General features: G+C 48.6%; 7 protein-coding genes across 7 annotated transcripts; 4 read left to right on the top strand and 3 right to left on the bottom strand.

Moving 5' to 3' along the window:
* Positions 1-8: 8 nt before the first annotated feature.
* N7447_001487 (uncharacterized protein) lies at positions 9-338 on the bottom strand (the record flags this gene model as incomplete). The annotated part of the gene is made up of 1 exon (XM_057225763.1): positions 9-338. One exon carries the CDS (start codon positions 336-338, stop codon positions 9-11), a length of 330 nt encoding a protein of 109 aa, XP_057089779.1.
* Positions 339-1,364: 1,026 nt separating this feature from the next.
* Positions 1,365-2,656, top strand: N7447_001486 (Zn(II)2Cys6 transcription factor domain-containing protein; the record flags this gene model as incomplete). Its single annotated transcript, XM_057225762.1, has 2 exons — positions 1,365-1,445; positions 1,499-2,656. The coding sequence occupies 2 exons, from the start codon at positions 1,365-1,367 to the stop codon at positions 2,654-2,656; spliced, it is 1,239 nt and encodes a 412-aa protein (XP_057089778.1).
* Positions 2,657-4,617: 1,961 nt separating this feature from the next.
* N7447_001485 (uncharacterized protein) lies at positions 4,618-4,869 on the top strand (the record flags this gene model as incomplete). The annotated part of the gene is made up of 1 exon (XM_057225761.1): positions 4,618-4,869. The coding sequence occupies one exon, from the start codon at positions 4,618-4,620 to the stop codon at positions 4,867-4,869; it is 252 nt and encodes an 83-aa protein (XP_057089777.1).
* A 294-nt stretch (positions 4,870-5,163) lies between these two features.
* N7447_001484 (SH3 domain protein) lies at positions 5,164-8,002 on the bottom strand (the record flags this gene model as incomplete). The annotated part of the gene is made up of 2 exons (XM_057225760.1): positions 5,164-7,887; positions 7,955-8,002. 2 exons carry the CDS (start codon positions 8,000-8,002, stop codon positions 5,164-5,166), a joined length of 2,772 nt encoding a protein of 923 aa, XP_057089776.1.
* A 738-nt stretch (positions 8,003-8,740) lies between these two features.
* On the top strand, positions 8,741-9,012 carry N7447_001483 (uncharacterized protein; the record flags this gene model as incomplete). The annotated part of the gene is made up of 2 exons (XM_057225759.1): positions 8,741-8,746; positions 8,788-9,012. 2 exons carry the CDS (start codon positions 8,741-8,743, stop codon positions 9,010-9,012), a joined length of 231 nt encoding a protein of 76 aa, XP_057089775.1.
* A 129-nt stretch (positions 9,013-9,141) lies between these two features.
* N7447_001482 (uncharacterized protein) lies at positions 9,142-9,544 on the bottom strand (the record flags this gene model as incomplete). Its single annotated transcript, XM_057225758.1, has 2 exons — positions 9,142-9,260; positions 9,352-9,544. The coding sequence occupies 2 exons, from the start codon at positions 9,542-9,544 to the stop codon at positions 9,142-9,144; spliced, it is 312 nt and encodes a 103-aa protein (XP_057089774.1).
* Positions 9,545-15,429: 5,885 nt separating this feature from the next.
* Positions 15,430-17,585, top strand: N7447_001481 (protein phosphatase regulator GAC1; the record flags this gene model as incomplete). Its single annotated transcript, XM_057225757.1, has 2 exons — positions 15,430-17,274; positions 17,325-17,585. 2 exons carry the CDS (start codon positions 15,430-15,432, stop codon positions 17,583-17,585), a joined length of 2,106 nt encoding a protein of 701 aa, XP_057089773.1.
* Between the last annotated feature and the right edge of the window lie 1,280 nt (positions 17,586-18,865).

Below are 18,865 nucleotides of genomic sequence, written 5' to 3'. Positions count from 1 at the left end.
CGTCACAATCACAGCTTCAACCATTTCCCCCCACCGCCAAGAACGGTCCCTTTCTTCACCTCGCCATCGCTGAAGGGCATATCAAAACCGCCCGTGATCGAAACCCCATTCTTGAGTTTGAGTTCAATCTGGTCATTGTCTACAGGCAATTCTTCAAAATCTTCAGACTGTTTGTGTAACTGGTCGGCTGAGTCATAGGTGACATCGGCAGTGGGAATGGAGAAAGACTGTCCGAAGCCAGTCAGGTTCCCCACGAAAATATACTGAGCGCCTTCAACTTCAAATTGACCAAGGACTCGTCCTTTGTCGCTTGTCAGGGTTCCAGTTCCTCGAGGCATCTATTTCATGGGTTGATCAGTATGCACGACCAATGGGAAGATGAAATGGTGCCAAGTGCTTACTATAAGAAGATCTTGCAAATATTCGCTGGCTTTGGGAATAATGCTGTGGGTATAGGTGGTCATTCCATCATTTAAAGAGACTAGGTAAAGAAGAGCGGTCAGCTTCCAGAGTTCAAGCCGGGATACCGTGCAGTGCATCCGATGTCATACATGCAGGTCAAGTGGAGAGCCGTGCTCGACCTCCATTTTATGGATGGTGGTCGCCTTATCGAGGCTTACACCACAAAACATGACATGCAAGGCGCAACGCATACTAGAGATGCGTGGACACGTAACAGGACAGGTCTCCAACCGCCCTATCTGACCGCAGGTCCTGAATATGAGAGTTAAAGAAAGTCAACCATGACAATCTGTCAAACTGAAATGGTATGATTATCTACATTACTGAGAGATTCAAAGATTGATTGAAATTTGGAAATTGAAAGATGAGTTCTTCCTAGTGAAATGGCTCACCATTAAAGCACGATGAAATATATATCTACACAAAGATATATTTTAAATTTAGAATATAATACTATGTCTTTTGTTTAAAACGCCATTTTGATAGTTCTACACCTGCACTAAGATAAAATGCCGTGCGTTCTTGTTCTTCTAGTGTGCTTGTTTCTCTTTCGGTGACTTCCAGTGTTAGAAAAGGGGTCCAAAATTGGTTTATTTCATGGCAAGTACGTATGTATATCTCGATCTATACCGGTCTGCTTGAAACTAGATTCATCTATGCCAGATCACACGTAGCCTAGAGTATGCTTCTCGATTCCGAGGATCTTGAGGTCTAGACTATGAATGATGCCCCCACTAAATCTGATAAAGCTAGCTTATTACGGCTAGCGCAGCCCCTTGGCCGAGACCTGCGCCTCCGCAAAATCCGTAGAATGGGCGCCTCAATTCCCTCTGAATGGTACAATTTATATTAAATGCCTCTCGGGGTCCACCATAGATGCCTGGTACCTGCTAGTGATTGACATGAACAAATTACCTCCAGGCCGCCGTTCGCACCGGAAATCGCGATCCGGATGCTTACAATGCAAAAAGCGGAAGGTCAAGGTGAGAAATCGAATAATGTTTCTGTCGAGTACTAGCTTATAGTTTTGTGTCAGTGCGACGAAATCCAGCCACGTTGCCGGAACTGTGACAAACACGGGGTGGCTTGTTCCTTCGCCAGTCCCTCAACTGCTCTTTCCACGCCACAAGCGGATCCAGCAGAGTCACCTGTGTCACTATCTGGCCCAGATAGCACTGGATCTGGAATAACTCGGGCCCCAGCACTTGGAATCTCACAAGTTTTACCAAGTTTGTCCTCATTAGGACCGTTCCCTTCCACATTGGCCGTTTTTGACCTGGAACTGTTGCACCACTGGACAACTTCAACCTGCTACACACTGTCGCGAAGCCCCGCTGTGCAAACCGTCTGGTGCAATGAAACACCTCGAATTGGATTCTCAACGCCGCCAGTATTGCGCACATTGCTAGCACTTTCTGCGCTACATCTAGCTCGCTCCGATGAATCTCGACGCGCAACATGCCTTGCTCACGCACAGATGCACCACACCACCGCTGTGAGAGAGATGATCCCGCTCGTCTCCCCTCTCGCACGAGACAATGGTGCAGCACTTTTTATTTTCTCCTCTCTAACGTGCATGTTCTCCTGCGCCAAGCCATCGGAAGAAGGCGATTTCCTGGTCCTCTTTGAGCGTGGCAATCTATCAGAGTGGGCTCGTCTTTTCCGAGGGACAAATATTGTTATCCATACTGGCGGCGAAGACCTGCGTACCGGGAGTCTGGCACCTATCTTCACGAATGGATCTTATCTAGCTGCTGCCCATCGCTCACCTCATGCCCTTGAGCAAGGCAAGCCACATGTTTGGGAATTGCAACAAATGATATGGAGGGAATGCGCAGCTGACCCGTCACTTCGAGTTATCTATCAAGAGGCTTTGGATGAACTAGCCCGGACATTGGGTTTAGCCATAAGGCCTGGACTCATGCGGAGGCTCGAGACCGCAGATGTCTTCCGGTGGCTGCTTGATGTCTCAGATCAATATCTAAACCTCTTGTGCCAGGAAGCACCGATTGCACTCGTTATATTTGCTCATTGGTGTGCATGTATTCGTCAGATCGAGTGGATGTGGTGGATGGAAGGTCTAAGCTCGCGCCTTATGACACAAATATACTCTGTGTTGGATCCCAAGTATCGAGGCTGGCTTTTGTGGCCGCAGGAGATTGTTAATGGGAACCATGATCACGGCTTAAGTTAAATTAGAATTATAATTACCAAAGTTTGGATACCCCAGAAAGGAGTGATTTTGGTCAGCTCCAAGGTGTGGGAATAAGGGGCGCAGGAAATGGATCCATAGCATATACTAAAAAGCATTGCCTATACTGCTGCCGGATTATATCTCTTTAACTACCTATATTTGTGGACGTTGGGAGTTTCTACAATGAAGATATAGTGCAGAAGGGAGACTGACGAGACATTGATAGTTACAAGTTTAGAGCACTTTGAATCACGGACCAAATTGACATAGTTCGGGCCGGGCTTGGTATTTAGCGAGGTAATCGTAATGGTATAGCGTGAGACGTACCATTGTTGTTGGCGAGATAGTGAGGGTAGAAAGTCCAGAGGGTTTCTTGCCGATATTCAAAGTAAGAGATGCCGATGAAGGGGTATGGACGAGACAGTGATTCGGAACAGTGTACAGAGTACTCCGTTCTAACAACACTATTGTTGAAGTCGCGAAAAGAGCAAGACCTTCATGCACCCGCCGCAGGTCCGCGATAGTTCACTTCGTATGTTTTAAAAGGTGAACCAAGGAAAAAGGGCACCTTTTCTCCCGGTCGACGTCTTAATTCTTCCTCCCGTTCTCGAACTCGTCGACTATGATTTCTACTCCGACGTTTCTTCGCCCTCTTCTGTTTTTGCCTTTCCGACATTGCAGAAAATTTGCCAAATATATGGCGTAACCAGCCCATAATGGCCCAACTTGTCTTCTCTTGCACTCTGACTGGTTTCCAGTGGATGATTGATTGTCAGCCGAGTGATGAATATGTTTGTGTGATCAAGAGAGTGCCGATGGTGATGATATGGGGGTGAAATATACGCAGATATTGAAAAGATAGCGGGATTCACTTTGAAGATCTGGGCTGCATAAGAATATCTTCAGAGATTGTGTTAATGTGAAGGTGGAAGTTCGCGGGGGTCTCACTGCCCAGGCTCGAGCTAACCGATTCGGGTGACTTGTTCCTTGCCCGAAAAAGAGCACTCAGGCCTCTCTCACCGCTCTAGCTAGTTAGCTACGGCAGTTGGGAAATGCATCCTTTTCGCATTCTCCATAACAGGCCATATCCAGTTTATGATATTTGTATAGATATTTTCTTCCTCTTCTCACATCCCTATGTATAATAGGAATCTAACATATTCTCTAGAATTACTCTCGGGTCATTGCGTTCATAGGGCCGACTCATTCTCTACCAGTCAAAATTTGTAGACGAACGGTACGTGAGACCTACTAAGGCACCAGGAGCAGTGACTATCCGGCTAAAAACATTTGAACCCCTGGACTGGACTAGTACAAAGTAGATTAAAACATTTTACAATACTCTTACGGCCCCCGACCCACAGCCCGTCTGGCCCCAAAGATCATCAAGAGAAAAAGGTCTACGTCATTAGTTACTAGAGTCAATAAGTATTGACAACGTACTCGCAAATATAAACACTCAGCTTACCTTCATGTCTTAGTGTTTTGGTCGTGGACGTTGCCGGTGGCTGGCATAGTCATAGGGAGTCAAGGCTGACCTTCCTAGATTTTATATTGATGCCAATGTAGATCCTCTTAGAGACCCACAAACCCAACAGATGTATCAAGCTAACATTCTCTTACGGATCGTCTTGTAGCAGTCGGGCGTTCTCCCATTTAAACCAGGCGGTTGATCCGACTTGTAATCTAGCATTCCTATTATTTACTTTCCTTCTTCTTGCCCTTTTGCATTCAAACAGAAGTCTATAAGAAACGTTTCCACGATCGAGACGGTCCCATCCAACACCCCTTCTCGCGACGCAGATCAAAAATCATTGCCATTCAACTGAAGAGGAACAAGAAAATCAAGTAAAGGTGAGATTAGGCTCCGAAAATTCCATTGGATTTTGAACTTGCAGGTATTAATGAGCCCCAAAGCACGTCCAGCAGTTGGCCCAGTCCGACTTTTTGTACCACACAGGATGGAGCCTACGAAGCAAGAGACCCACGCACACCCATCTCCTTCGAACGGGGCTGATTATGATGTTGAGAAATTGCCCGAGCAGCCCCCAAAGCGCCGTCTCTACACCAACAAAAGCTTCATCGATGAGTGGAAATATGGTTCCAAGGCACGTGTGGTGAAGTATTGTGGCGTGCATCTCTGCATAGGCATTCTGGTTGGCGCTATCATTGGTGTGATTATCGGTCTATGTGTTCGGTATGTTGGCAAATAGTTCTAATTGCAGGGATACCATCTCAGGGTTTATATTCGAGTACTCCGTATATCATGGGGGAAATAGATATTGTCCATGGCTCATTGACTCTAACAATATACTATGTCTGCAATAAGAGGAAATGCAGATGCAGCATTTAAATTCATCACTCCGACGATCATAATTATCATAACCATGCAAGGAAAAGACGTAGAAAAAAGGGCGGAGAAAAAAGCAGAACGGGTATACGATGCATGTCGTGCGTATCATAGGTGCGTGGGATCATCAAACGCAAAAAGGCCAAGGCGATCTATACTACCTGAGGACCTCCCTGACGAATTCAACATGCGAACCAGGAAAGAGTCCCGTGCGACCAGCATAACATCCCCAGAACCAATCATCGTTAATATTCTCCGCCTCGGTGATATGCGCACCGCGCGGGAAAACAAGCTCGTCCGAGACTTCTTCTTCCGGGTACCAGGACCATAGAGCGTGGACGACGAGTCCGACACCACCGTCAGGCGGGAAGCGACGGAAGGGCGGGATACCCTGAATCGGGGTCGCGGTGGCACTGGAAACGAGTGAATTTGAGGAATCAGGGACAGAGACAGAACTTCTGTTGGTATCGTTCATGGGGGCAGGTCCGGCGCGCAGACGGGATGCTTTCTTACGGCGCTCGGGTCCGTCCTTCCAACTCCAATCACCGTTTCCGAACTCCGGGGATGCAACGGGGCCGCCGGTTGCTGGCGAGGAAGTTTGTGATTGTGATTGTGTTACATGCTCGTCTTTTAGGGCGCGGCCACCCACAAGGTCGCGGACAATAACACGGCGCTGGCCTTCTTCGTGGTCTTCGAAACCGACTACTATCACACGATGGCCGGCGAGGCAGCGGCGCCAGCCGTTGTGTCCGTTCTCTTTGTTGATTTTGCCCGTTGCCACTAGTTTGAGGTAACAGTTTGTACAGACGTCGTAGTCACCGCCATTGCATTCTAGGCAATGGTAGCGGGTATTTGAGGCTGGGATTGGATATGTGCAGATATCGCAATTTGTTGAGAATGAGAGAATTTTGAAGCTCTCGATCTCGGATGGTGTGGGAAGGGTATTTGATTCAGCTGGCGGCGGCGTGGTGGACGATGATGATGATGGAGGTGGACTATGGGTAATGCGCCGGACTGGCAATAGGGGATGGGTGCAGCATCGTCCTTGGTTGACGCAGGAGTTACAGAACCCCCAGTCCCCCTCGTTGCACTGGTTGCATTTCCAAAAACAATCGTTTGCCGACGATTGACAGGTATCACAGAAGAGGCCACTTTGTAGCCGGCGGACGGGGTTGTCGCTCGTCATTTGTCTCTCTCCGCTCATCGTTTTATGAGAAGTCTCGGAGGGCCGCTGATATTTGAACCACAGTAAGATATGACCTGAGTCATTAATTTGTACAGGGCGTCGAGTAGACGACGATATGATTCTTTGAAATGTCGTATGTGCGGAGGCACCGAATCCGCTCCATCGAAGACAGCCACGTCCCAAGCGGTAACATCGTAGACACAGGTGGAAGTTTCCTTCCTTGCAACTTGTGCATCTCTTGTGTAGACTATATTGGATGTTGTCCTTTCCGCAACGGTCACAAGAGATAGACGGCTCTGGGAATTGTACAGTGGGAGAAGCAGGAACATTGGATCGGGACGAAGATGGTCTTGTTCGTCTCTCTGACCGGTTTGGAACAAGGGGCGAAGATAATGACGGAAGGGTGTGGTCCGTGTGGCTCAAATGGCGGGATGCATTTGAGTTCCCAGAGCCAGAAGTGGGAGAGTTCGTGGCTGATTGACTCCTGGTCTGTCTAGAGGAGCCTCGTTCTCGTTCTCCGGCCACCAACGTGCTAGAGAGATTCTGTTCAGACTCTGTGGCACGTCGCGGCCTGGATGATGATGACTCTGATCGTAAGCGCCCAGCCCGAGAGACGCGGCGATCCGCAGTCATATCACTCGAGGATCGGGCAGCAGGCCTTATGGCTTCATCTGATGCTGACGCCTGATTTGTTCGGACGGGCGAGGTCCTTCGGCGCCCACCCACTTGTTCCGAGTTGCGTCTTTGATGTCCTACGCTGGGCCGCGTGGGAGCCGAATCGAACAGATGCGGTCTGGAAATTGGCGGTCTTCTAACATTGTGCTCTCGGGTACCCGCCGCTGGTTCCGTAGTCCTATGGGCGGACTCGGACCTCGCATGTGTTCGCGCAGTTCCGTCAGGCTCTTGCCGGGGTTCTTGTCCTTGTTCTTGTCGCTGACGAGACTGCGACCTTTGCATATGCCTCCGGCGATAAGCATCCGCGATGCGTTCACTGAGTTCCTCTTCTTGCCTTGGGCCGAGATTATCGAGGTTGATGTTATCCAGTAATCCGTCCTCGAGAATTTGCCGCAAGATCTCTTCCTCCATAGTCTCCGCATCAGAGGATAAACTCAATAATGACCGCAGACTGGATTGATGCTCGATCCGTCGCGTGCGCTCCGAATCATCGGGCCGTAATGTACGTTGTTGCCGCGTCGTATCATCATCCCTCCGACGCCTGGACCGACCGTCCTCCGTAGGCCCCTCGGTATGGCTGCTCCTCTCACGCGTCCGCGAAGATTGACCCATCCGCCGGGCCTCGCGCCTAGCTTGTAACCGACTTTCGCGTAGACTCAGCTCGCGTACATCCTCCAGAAGACGTCTATCGTCCTCGCCCTCCTCCGCACTCTCCCCGCCCGAAGGAAGTGCTGGAAACACTGACTCCCCGTGGGTGTATCTAGTAGCAATTTCCGCCTTTTCATCTGCCGCTCTTGCCCGATCTGGGTGTGCGGTCAAGACCATGTCCAGCAGGGTCGTCACGGTAGCATTTGGGCGGGTGTCGCGCACTTCAGCACGACAAGATGGACAGGTGAATCGAGGGGAGGCGCGGGGGCGACGCAGCCCTTGCGCAGAGAACCATTCTTTCACGCATGAGCCGCAGAAAGTATGGAGGCAATCGAGGAGAGTGAGGGGTTGGTATAGGAGCTCGGTACAAATCTGAGGCAAAGAGCGGTGTTAGAAACAGAAACGTAAGGGGGCGGAATGGAGCACATACAGAGCATACCAGCTCTTTTTCAAGGTCGGCCAATCCGGAACTTTGAACTTGAGACATGAGCAAGTTTGGAGTTCCGGAAGTAAACAAGTAAATAGAGGGGGGTGAAGACCAAGGATCGTAAATGTGGGCAGAAGTTGGCTCCACCAATGGATCGGTGATCTCCCGCTTACAGCTTCACCTTCACTTTCAACACTTCGACTTTTTCAACTTCAACTCAGTTTCGTGTTTGAATATGCCCTGAGGGATTTTTGCCTACCACTGTTACAAAGTGGTTGCCAGGTAGCTTTCTGCACACCCGATGGAACTTGATGAAAATGGTTGAACATAGCAATGTGGGGAGATGGAAAATGGGAGATAGAAGATTGGAGATGGGTTCCATCGTCAGGTGCCTTCTTTGAACAGTTGTAGGCCTTAGGCGGAAATGGCCTCAGAGGTTTTAGCAGAATACATATATCTAAACATGCAATTTCTTGGGAGATTCCCTTGTTCAAATTGGAATAATATGTAGCCTAGGTAGGATTGCTAGAGCAAAACAAAGAATATCAGCCAACACATCTTGCTGCACATGGATCTAATTGAGATCCCTTGGTAGCTGGGTAACTGGTCTTGACCATCAAATTCCAAAGCATAGTCAACTCGACTGAGGGATCCTCATAGAAGGAAAGTCCGGCAGGGTATATACTAAACAAAGGCATTGTGTCAAAGAAGCCCAGTTAGCGAAAATAAATCTCTATGCCCTTTTTTTTCTCATGAAAAAGACCAAGCGGTCAACGGACTCAAAATTCAAATCACCCGATGCCGGTACTTCAAGTCTGCACAGCGTGTTCTAAACTAGGCTATAGGGATCTGTCCTATTCTTCGCCGTCCGACAAAACTACTCATTCGCCGACACAGTGGCGGCAAAGATGCAGGACACGTCCCTCAACGCCATGGAAGCACAACTCGCACGGTCCATTCCCAAAAAACAGAGGTACCTCCTGGTGACAACGCAATACAAGTCCGAGCACCGGTCCCTGAGCAGGACCAGGCCGGCCGAGAAGAAAAAGGTTTCAGTCGAGTTTTATTAGTCTCGTCGCCACATAGGGTGGGGTGAGGGATGATAACCCCAACAAAAGAAGAAAAAAAGCGGATGAGGAGAAGTCTTTCTAGACCTCGCCTCTCTTGTGACAGACTTTGTCGGCAGGTTTCCATTGTTCCTATGGGTTGATCTGGTTATCGTTGGTAGCGGTGAGGAGGGTGGCTGCCAGAAGACGAAGAATTGACTTTGGAATAACATTTCCTCGGAGTCTGAGCACATGAGGCCGGAACGTCGGAACTAGAGATGCCATTATGAGTATCATGTGAAGGCGAACTTTTTTTTTTATGCTTCGGTGTATCTCGCGTGGGAGTTAGACGTCTTTCCTCACGTCTTTCCTCACGTCTTTCCTCACGGATCTTCCGGCGGGAAATGCATGTTGTGATCATCTGCGTGAGCATGACAGTGAAAGTGTGGGGAAGGTCTGTGTCAAGCTCGGCTTCTAGGGCCCGCTCATGGCTCCCGTTGTGGCTTGAGAATAGGGAGGAGAGGATAGCTCTGGGGGTCTCGGACGGTAGGAACATCAGGTCTATTCGTCAGCTAGTGCGTTATCAGTTTGAGGGGCTTTACTTGCCTTGTCTCGTGATGCCTGCATTGTCAGCTGTTTGTATAAAACACCTCGAAAGGCTATTAAACGGCAAGGCGATAATATCGCTCGGACAGTATGAGGTGGCAGATGCACCCCGCAATCGAGAGGCGCAGGGCTACAAGCTATGCTCATCTCCGCAGATAGCGCCCGTTGAATCCGCGCACACTGTATCTGTGTTCAGGAGGTGCGAAAGTACAAGGTTTTCGGTTTGGTCGGCATAGTTGAGTTATGCCTCTATCCTGGACATGGGGTCTTCATAATTGGAACAACTAGCCAGGTCAATAGGATGTTAGGATGGTTCTTTTCGTCTCTTGGACCTCTTTCAATTCTAGAGGAAAGGAAGAGTATGATTGGCCTACCAAACTACTTTGATAGAAGCAACAAGAAAGAGTAAATGATCACCCTAGCAGCGATCATTATTACTCAGGCCTCTTAGCCCCCCTTTAACCCCACAGATGAGCGACTTCATCACTATCCCCGTCCATTCCAGGCCCCAAAAGGATTCTCCTACCCCGCGTACTTATCTCAGTCTCAAGTGCAAATTTTGAATGTCCATGTGTATTCACAGTATGGACAAGGAGGGCCAAATTCCCGAATTTCCGAATTTCAGGGCTTGACAGTGGGCGTTAATTCTCGTATCAAAAATGGGCGTTTGTCTATAACGCTGACGGGAAACGCCTCTCCCGTCGGTGGAATGATAACGGGCCCAAATCAACCAATCCTCTAGCTTCGGCGCTTTTCTAACCGAGTGCTATTTTTCTATTTGTGGCTTGATTTTTAGGTAATATATATGTTCCATTTTTAGTGATAGAACTAGTGCACTGACTCATAGTTAACAACTTGGCCGAGATATCAATTGATTTTCACGCAATCTCTCACTCAACTTGTCACACGAATTGACTTGCAGGGGGAAATGTGGAGATAAAACCCCGCGACTTCGGGGTACACCTGCACATTGAAAATCATTTTCCCCAGAACAATTACAATGGATAGCGCAAAGTATAAAATGCCAACATATCAACGTGAAACCCCTGAGATGAAACCCACATCCAACAGCCCAGAACACCCATGCACTGACCCCGTCATGCATAGCAATTGTCAGTTCGCCGCACTAATGCAACGCCTTATGCACAATCAAGCTATCCACGCCCCACTATCACCGCACCGTCGAGTCGTAGCTCCGGGATCGCGCGCACTGACTACCGCGCCTCCGTTCTGGCCGGTGTTCGAACTTGGTGGGGGTTGCTTTGGCGCTGGGTCCTTTCTCGCATGCTGTGCATAAGCGTGGGGCGGGGCCAAGGTATACTTACAATATACTTACTTTGAGTGAGGTTACTAGTTGTCCGCAGTATAGGCTTTCGCAAGTGTGTATTAACTAGTTTTTGATATAATGTTACTATGCACGAACATCAAAGGCCCGTGCTGTCCCTCGACTTGACGCATCATGTATACCACCTAGACGTATATCGAATCGACTAAAGCGGCTGTCCCTGATCGTCTACCCGGTCTTGCCAGTGGTTGTTGGATGCCAAGATGTGTAAGGTGGTGCCACTTCCTCAACATTTTTTTTCCCTTTGGATATACAACGTCCGGGATACAGATGCCCCTTGGGAACGTGTGTGGCTTGCAGGGATGTTGGAAGGTCAGGTGCTGCTCGGTGCAGTGCATTGCAGAAGAGGTGCGTCTAGGATTTGCGTGACGTGCGACATTGCATAGTCAGCCCATATGCGCTGCTTGCGTGCGATGTTCTTATTCTCGAGCTATCAGCAGCTGTGGGCCAATCATGGTCGAGTTCTCTATCTTGCATCATAAATTTGAAATGCCTAGAGTTGAAATGGGTTGAAACGTCTATTCTGTGCAACACATGAATAATTGGGAGGGTTGGCATATCACAACGTCCAATTGTCCTATGGAGGTCTACTCGGAAAGTTGCATACACTTTGCCATCGGGTGTATTCAAATGTGCTCCGAAGAGGATATCCGGGCAAGATTCTATTTCTACAACCATAGTGCGCAAACCACCATCTCTCATTGGAAGATCCTACAGACCGAATCATTGCCAACCAGACGCAAGGTCCTGGGGTATAACTTTATAACTCGCGGGGTAAGAAAAGGGATCAGAACGCATGTCAGCGTCGCTCCGATACCCGGGCTCCGCATCAACTCCGAGTTCGCAATATGTATCGTGAATGCAAGAGCTGACGCCAGCGATATCCACGCGGGGTAGCTAAAGCTCTCTAGGAAACGCGCTGCCCCTCTCTCATTTCACAGCCCTGGTCTCGTTAATGCATACTATTCACGTTTCATTTCCTTTTGTTCTTGGCAAGCAGCGACTGCAGTCTGGACAGGCCCGCTGCCCAAAGCGGGTGCGCGTTTTACCACCAAGGTGAAGCAGGGGAAGCTTATTCTTAGCAGTGTCGGGTTGAATTGCGCGAGATGATTCTCGGAAACTGGGCCGGCGATGGAAGTCTGAGTTCAGCCACAGTAACGCCCTCGGGTTGAGTTACAGTTTGGAATTGTCGTCTGCTAGACGAGGTGGATTCCCAGGAGCACACCACTCCGTTAGAAAATGGGTCAATTTGTGAAGGTTCAAATTGCAAATTGCAATGTGAGATCGCATCTGGGCGATCGTTTCATGAATAGATTAGCGAAGGACTCCGATTCCATCAGAAAGTAAGATCCTAAGGCTGAACTCTGTGATCTCAAGGTTCACACATGAGCATAGTATACTTCTGATAGGTTCTAATCTGACCGCTTCGGCGCTTCGACCCTATAACACGTTTTATTATGTATCCAAGGGGTTGCGGGCCATGACTGGATTCGGGTTTCCCGTGAACCGGATAGCCGATGGAGGGGTTCTCAGATTTCGGGATCAAATTAGAAAAGAAAAGAAAAAAGCAAAAACAAAAAAAAAAAAAAAACAAAAAGCGCACGGAAGTTTTCTGGCTCTCGGCAAGAAGGGGCTAAGCGGACGTTATCGCCTTGCAGCTCGGAATGTTGCGACCTTGTCGCTTCACCGAGACGTTCATATTGGAAATGAGGATCCAGAAGATGTATCGGGTACGCCCGTAGGCTGGACTACCCATATTCAGTCAGTGGATACCTGGCAGAGTTTTGCGGGATAACTCCATGAAAAGGAGGGGGGAAAAATCTGGAGATCAGCAATAGCCTTGTGCAGATCAGAAGGGTTCGAGACTGTCACAACCAGACTTTGGGGTACCCACCGTGCATGGGGGTTCAGGGTTTCGCCAATCTCGTGAGATTTCCGAGGAGATCCTGAAATAAAAAAAACAAATCGCCGCCATAACGCCAAATGAAAGCCACCGACAGCCACCTGTTTTGTTGGGATAGTTCAATGGAGTGGCAAAAGGGAAAACTCTGCGACGCTAAGACATAACAAAGGGGCTGGTGGTCCGGGCGTAGGCGTTTAACGAGAATAGCTTCGATTCTATAGTCTAGAGCTCGGGATGGCTTACACTTTGGAAATTATAATGGATTTGACCTGGTACAACTCATTGGTGAGACATGGAGAGAGTATGGTGAAACGCGGAAAACCAATTCAGATATAGTACTTGGCAAGAGTATACGACTCTTACTCTATAATATATTTCCAAGCTGCCAGTTTAGCTTTTTGGAAGAGATAGCAAGTATCAATAAAGAGGCATCATGATACCAAGAATTTATGAATGCCTTGGATAAATAAAAAATAGTAGGTAATATGCTGCACGGGCGACCGGGGGTCCAGACCTCCCGCCAAGTGGACAAAAACCAAGGCAATCGGGGACTATCAAATGCGCCTTGACATCATGGACTATCCGCGTGGAATTACCACGACATTTTTATTGTATACAATTACATCTATAAGTCGTGATTTCGGATCTGCATTCGGACATTGAAATAGGCTCTGGACTCAGTTCGTACAATAATCGGATTTCCAATCCGAGCATCTTCTACTACTATCTCCAATCTCCATACTCCATATCTCCATTATCTTAGTCCCGGCTTTTGGCGGCACCCTCGGTGGGGCCCATGTTATGATATAGATCCACCAAACTCCGGAGTACAGTGCACAATGTTCAAATGCACGTCACAGTGGGATTCCATACATAAACTGGGAAACTTCTTCTTTTGACTACGTAGTTGGACCATGGTCGTGTAGCGAGCGGGAAAGGAAACCCTCGACGTTCCACCGCAGACAAGTTCATTTTTGTAGACTTGATCCACGGTTCCAGGACGTGTCAAAAAGGTCTTGATAACAGTGTAGTATGATCAATCTAATTCATGTTCTAGACCCCCTTTTTTTGGTTCTTTCTGTTTATCCTCCTTTTTTTCCTCTCCGTTCTCTACATTGTAGCCCGGCCGGAAAGTTGCACAACGAGTAACTTGAACCCCTCCTTGGCACCAAGATTTCATATATGCAACACGATGTCGAAGGAAAGGGATGGGTGGATATTATGCTTCTAGCACTTGCATGGGGCAATGTATCCCTAGTTACCTGTGCGTGAACAGGAAAAAAAAAATAGCTGTCTATCTGCCACAGACTAAGAAAATATGTGAGAAACAGGTTTTCCATGATCCATAAATGTTGGCCAATCTTTGGACCACGGGGTTTAGTGATAAGGGAAGATCCGTACCACACAACCACATCTCAATGGCACTGGTTTGATAAGAAGATATTCAGTTTTCAATACCCCAGACTCATTTTTGATGTGGGAATAAATGGGTGATACCAATATGCATGTCAAAAACAGGAAATACAGGTTGAAGCAAAGTTAGTGTACATGGGCCTCTTTAGCGCCTGTGGGCTGATGGAGGCCTGTAGTCCGCTAATTATGACGGGGGAACTATGAGTGCATTATAGTGATCTCGCAAAGTGATCGTCCAACGTGCTCGTGCGAATGGACCACATGTCGGAGAATTCGGACAACTCAACCGTGGGAGGTGGATTGGATATGCTACGATTTAGGATGTCTACGGATATAATTTGTATAGTAGATATCAGAGGCGTGATTGAATCACACAATTGCTCTTGAGAATGTAGTGAAATAGAAATAAGGAAATGGTAAAATTTAGTAATTAAATTATAAATTATTATTATTTTTTTTTAAAAAAAAACCAGGAAGTTATCCCCCACCTATACGGGACGCACTGACCTGAGTCTCTATGCAAAGCAGACGCACCTAGACAATTAATTTTATGGCGCTTGGATGGGATCTTTATTTATCTTGTTCCACTTTTTATTTTTTTCTGATTTCTCTCAAAAAGCTATAATACCGGATTTTTACCTCTTTTCTGGTTTCTCTTTTCATCCTTATCTTTTCTCAACGGTCATAGCGGAAATGGCTTGATTTCGCCACTATATCTATTCCAAGGTTATCTGGGACTTCCAAGGTACCTTTAAATCACCTCACTCCCTTCGCGGCTGTGCCGGGAGCTTGATCTCTTTTTCTTTTTTATATATGTACATCTATCTTTTCTGTATTTTGTTAAACCTTTCCCGCTTTGGTTAATACCTCGCCACTCCGTTCATACTTCAACGGTATAAGCTCCTTCCCCCTCCCCCCCCCGGAACCCAATTCCCTTTTTACTCTGGTGATACCTGTCATACCCTTTCTACCGGCATCTTCCTCAAGTGTCACCTCCCCTTTTATGCCCTGGTGGATTCCCATGGCATGTTGTCTACGCCTCTTGCCACTTCAAGATCGCCACACATTTAACGACCCTTACTAACAGAGCTACTTCAAGCACATGATTGTGATTGAACAGAGTCTTTACTATCTATCTTCCCCCTTCTTGTGTTGAGACACACAAGTCGGCCGGATGCCATACACTGCGCCATCGAAGACGTTGCTCGCCGCGCAGCACATTGAATACTCAAAACCAGAGCCCTGCGAACGGCCCGGTTTGCTTCGATCCTCCGGACGGGTCCAGACTTCCCGTTCATATTCCTCTACCTCATATACCCGTCGTCATCGGAGGAGTCCTTCGAACACCAAACCGAAAGTGCATTCTGCTCCAGAATCCCCAGCCCGGGCCTCCCCCTCTATCGATCCACACGCCAGTCTCCGTCAGTCCCCACCACCAATAAGCAATGCTATCATCCCTCCCGGGGCGGTAATCTCGCCTCCTGAGTCAGCACTAAACTCAAGTGATGAAGAATCACCATACCGGAGTGGTGAGGGGGTCAAATTTGACGAGCTGGAGGCTGCTGTTCGATCGATTAAACTGAGGAGAGAGAGTTCACCGGAAAGAATGGGTCAAGCAGATCCAGAAACGTCGGCTCGGCCCTCGAATGCGCAATCGACTGAGGCAACCCCCACTCGGCCCAAGCTCCCCCACCTACCATTGTCCAAAGAAGCTCGCAAGATCGCCCACTCTCGATCATCCACTGAAACCGCAATCGAGTTGGCTCGGGAACAGGCACTGACTAGCTCGCCCGAGGAAAGTGATGTGGAGATGTCATGCAAGCCCCCGATGGTCCGTAAAAAGTCAGGTGAGCTTGTTCGACCTGCTCTTCGTCCTTCTTCGGCACGGCGGCGACCATCCAGCATGCCTGGCACTCCCGTCTATTCCAAGGCGGTGCACTTCGACTCTCACTTGGAGCACATCCGTCACTTCCTTCAGCTCGACCGGCCATTGGCTGTCAGCACAGAAACATCGCCAGTTGAAAACCACGACAGCAAGGCGGAGTTCCCCTTTGGATCTGGTGCTGACTCGCGCGGTCCGTCGTGGGAGTGGGAGATCAAACTTGCCAATTGGCCCAAGGATACCCCATCACGTGCCACTCGTCCGGTCCGCCTGGAGCGATTGTTCTTGTCGGCTGATAAAAGCACTTTGATCGGTACTGTGGCAGTGGCCAATATTGCGTTTCACAAGAATGTGACAGCTCGTTTCACATTAGATTATTGGAGGACTACCTCGGAGGTTGCAGCGGCATACTGCCAAGATGTTCGCCGCCAGCAAGTTGCAGACGGGTTCGATCGCTTTTCCTTTGACCTTAAGCTGAATGATCAGGCCAACTTGGAGACCAAGACCATGTTCATGTGCATCCGCTATAACGTGGCGGGGCAGGAATATTGGGATAACAATGATACTGTGAACTACCAGATTGATTTCCACAAAGTGCCCAAGACACCCGCGAGCAAACCTCCAAGTGGCGGATCTCGCCCTGCTCTTCCGCGCAGCCGATCCTTCACTAGCTCTCATGGCATGCGACCGCAATCCATGCCGATTACTTATGATTTCCCTGACCTCGGCGATCAGAAGCCATTCACAAACCCCTTCAATAACATGAATGGTGCTCCCTTGACTCGCACACCCTCGGAGGAGATCGATACGGTCGAGCCACCTAAACGCCGTGAAAATTCCAAGGCATTTGGGAACCGGTACGACTTCGGAGCGTCGCTGTCTGCTGCTATGAGGTCGAAGGCGCCTCTGGATCGGACCACTCTGACTGCCCGTGCGAGATCTGGGGAGACCGTGGTGCCGGAGACCGCTAAGCCGACCAAGAAAACCCCTAGTTTTGAGCAGAGTCCTGCTTCTGCAGTGAGCGATGATTTCCGCACTGGAGCTCGTGTGGAAGATCTGAAACCTTCGTCTTTGGTATCTAGCAAGCCACAGCTCGAATCTTCCGTGTATCGGGAGTTGGTCGATAAGTACTGCTTCGTAAGTTCCCCAACGGCAAAACTCGAGAAAGTTAATTAACCCTCTGATAGTATGGGTCTCCGCAAGGATCGAACCTGAAAGCACACCCATCGATCTCCAGCGGTCGTGAAGGCGAGGCCCCAAAGCATATCTCTGCCCCAGCCTGTCCTTCGCCGCCGCTGTCTCCTCGCTCCCCTGCTCCTCTCAGTGCTCCTGTGGGTGTTAGCCCACGCGCCTCTCCGCGGCCTTCGGCCTCCCCCAGGTCTTTTCGCTATCCTCTCAACCGCAGCTTCATGAATGACTCTTACCCTCCAACGGTCATTAGAGGGTGAGTAATATATACTGTTATATGACAGCGTCCAACCTGGCTATGATCCTTCTGGTCGGCCTTGAAAGCATATCATTGACGACTTTCGTGAAGGGATATGGAACTGGACAGATCCGTTGGCCCACTTTCGGTCTCTTTGAACCCACCATGTATCAGCGCACTCTGATGGATGGATTATTTTCTTCTTTTGACTCCCTCCCAACATTACCTGCTATATCCGCCAGTGGTTTCGACAAGCAGCACATGTGAGCGATTGTCTCTGCGATGCATAATAAACCGCGGACATTTCGTTGAATCATTTGCTTTGCGGCTCGATACCACCTGTCGTCGACCCAAATTATCGACACGACCGTTCCAGCTTTCGTTTGATGCGGTCATTCTCACGTTTTTCTCTTTTCGTTTTACCTCTGCATGTCGCTTCGGCCACGCATGATGACGCTACGATTTCTTTTTTTTCCGAGGCATTTTTCGATTCTTTGCTGTTCTTTTCTGGATGGCCCTCCCTTTTCAACGCAAAAAGTTTTTAGTATGCTCGCCTTTGTTCTTGGTCTCGTCGCATTCCACTTTATGGTTTTTCTTTTGATTGCATGGTGTTCTGGCGTTTTGTCTTTGTTGATTTTTTTTTTCCCGCCTGTTGTTCCGGTTCAATTTCCCAATACGGTCTATCTTACTGACTGGACGTGGGAATGGGATGCGAAAACGTGAGGGTGCGAAGATAGTGTTACATGACAGCCTACTATATGGGCAACGCCACGTAGTTTTGAATAATACGAGAAATGATGAACGCGACCGACTTAATCTTCCTTTCTCACTTGTATATTGTTAGGATAACTTCTAAACTATAACTCATTACCCCCAGTACTCAACAAAAATGCTAGTCACGCGTTGATAGGCTACGGAGTAGATAAAGATGGAAAGATAGAAGTTCACATGCATTTGAGTGGAGTCTTGGGGTATACTTCCATGTTTGGCTAGCTCCGTTTTCCTATCTTATCACCACGTGACCAGTATCAATGTCGTTCCGCGCTGGAAAATGCGGGCTCGGCAATGCCTGGTAGATGCGCTGGAAACCGGCCCTTCATAACGCTCTTTTTCTTTCCCCGCCGCCCGCCAATCACCGCCGCATTGCAGAATGAGTAAATCCCTCTCGCTTACCTAAAATACTGACTTCCCGGATCACGCGTAATCGGCCTCCTTATTTAAACTGTCTTCCCCCTCCATTTAGTCATTCTCCTATTTTTTCCCCCTCCTATTCTCAACGCCAACCCATCAAACGCGTGTTTT

This window comes from Penicillium robsamsonii (genome assembly GCF_028829455.1).
Source record: "Penicillium robsamsonii strain IBT 29466 chromosome Unknown utg000001l_segment0_segment0, whole genome shotgun sequence".
NCBI lineage: Eukaryota > Fungi > Ascomycota > Eurotiomycetes > Eurotiales > Aspergillaceae > Penicillium > Penicillium robsamsonii.
Note: the sequence above shows the minus strand (reverse complement) of the source record. Positions and strands in the feature narration are given on the sequence as shown.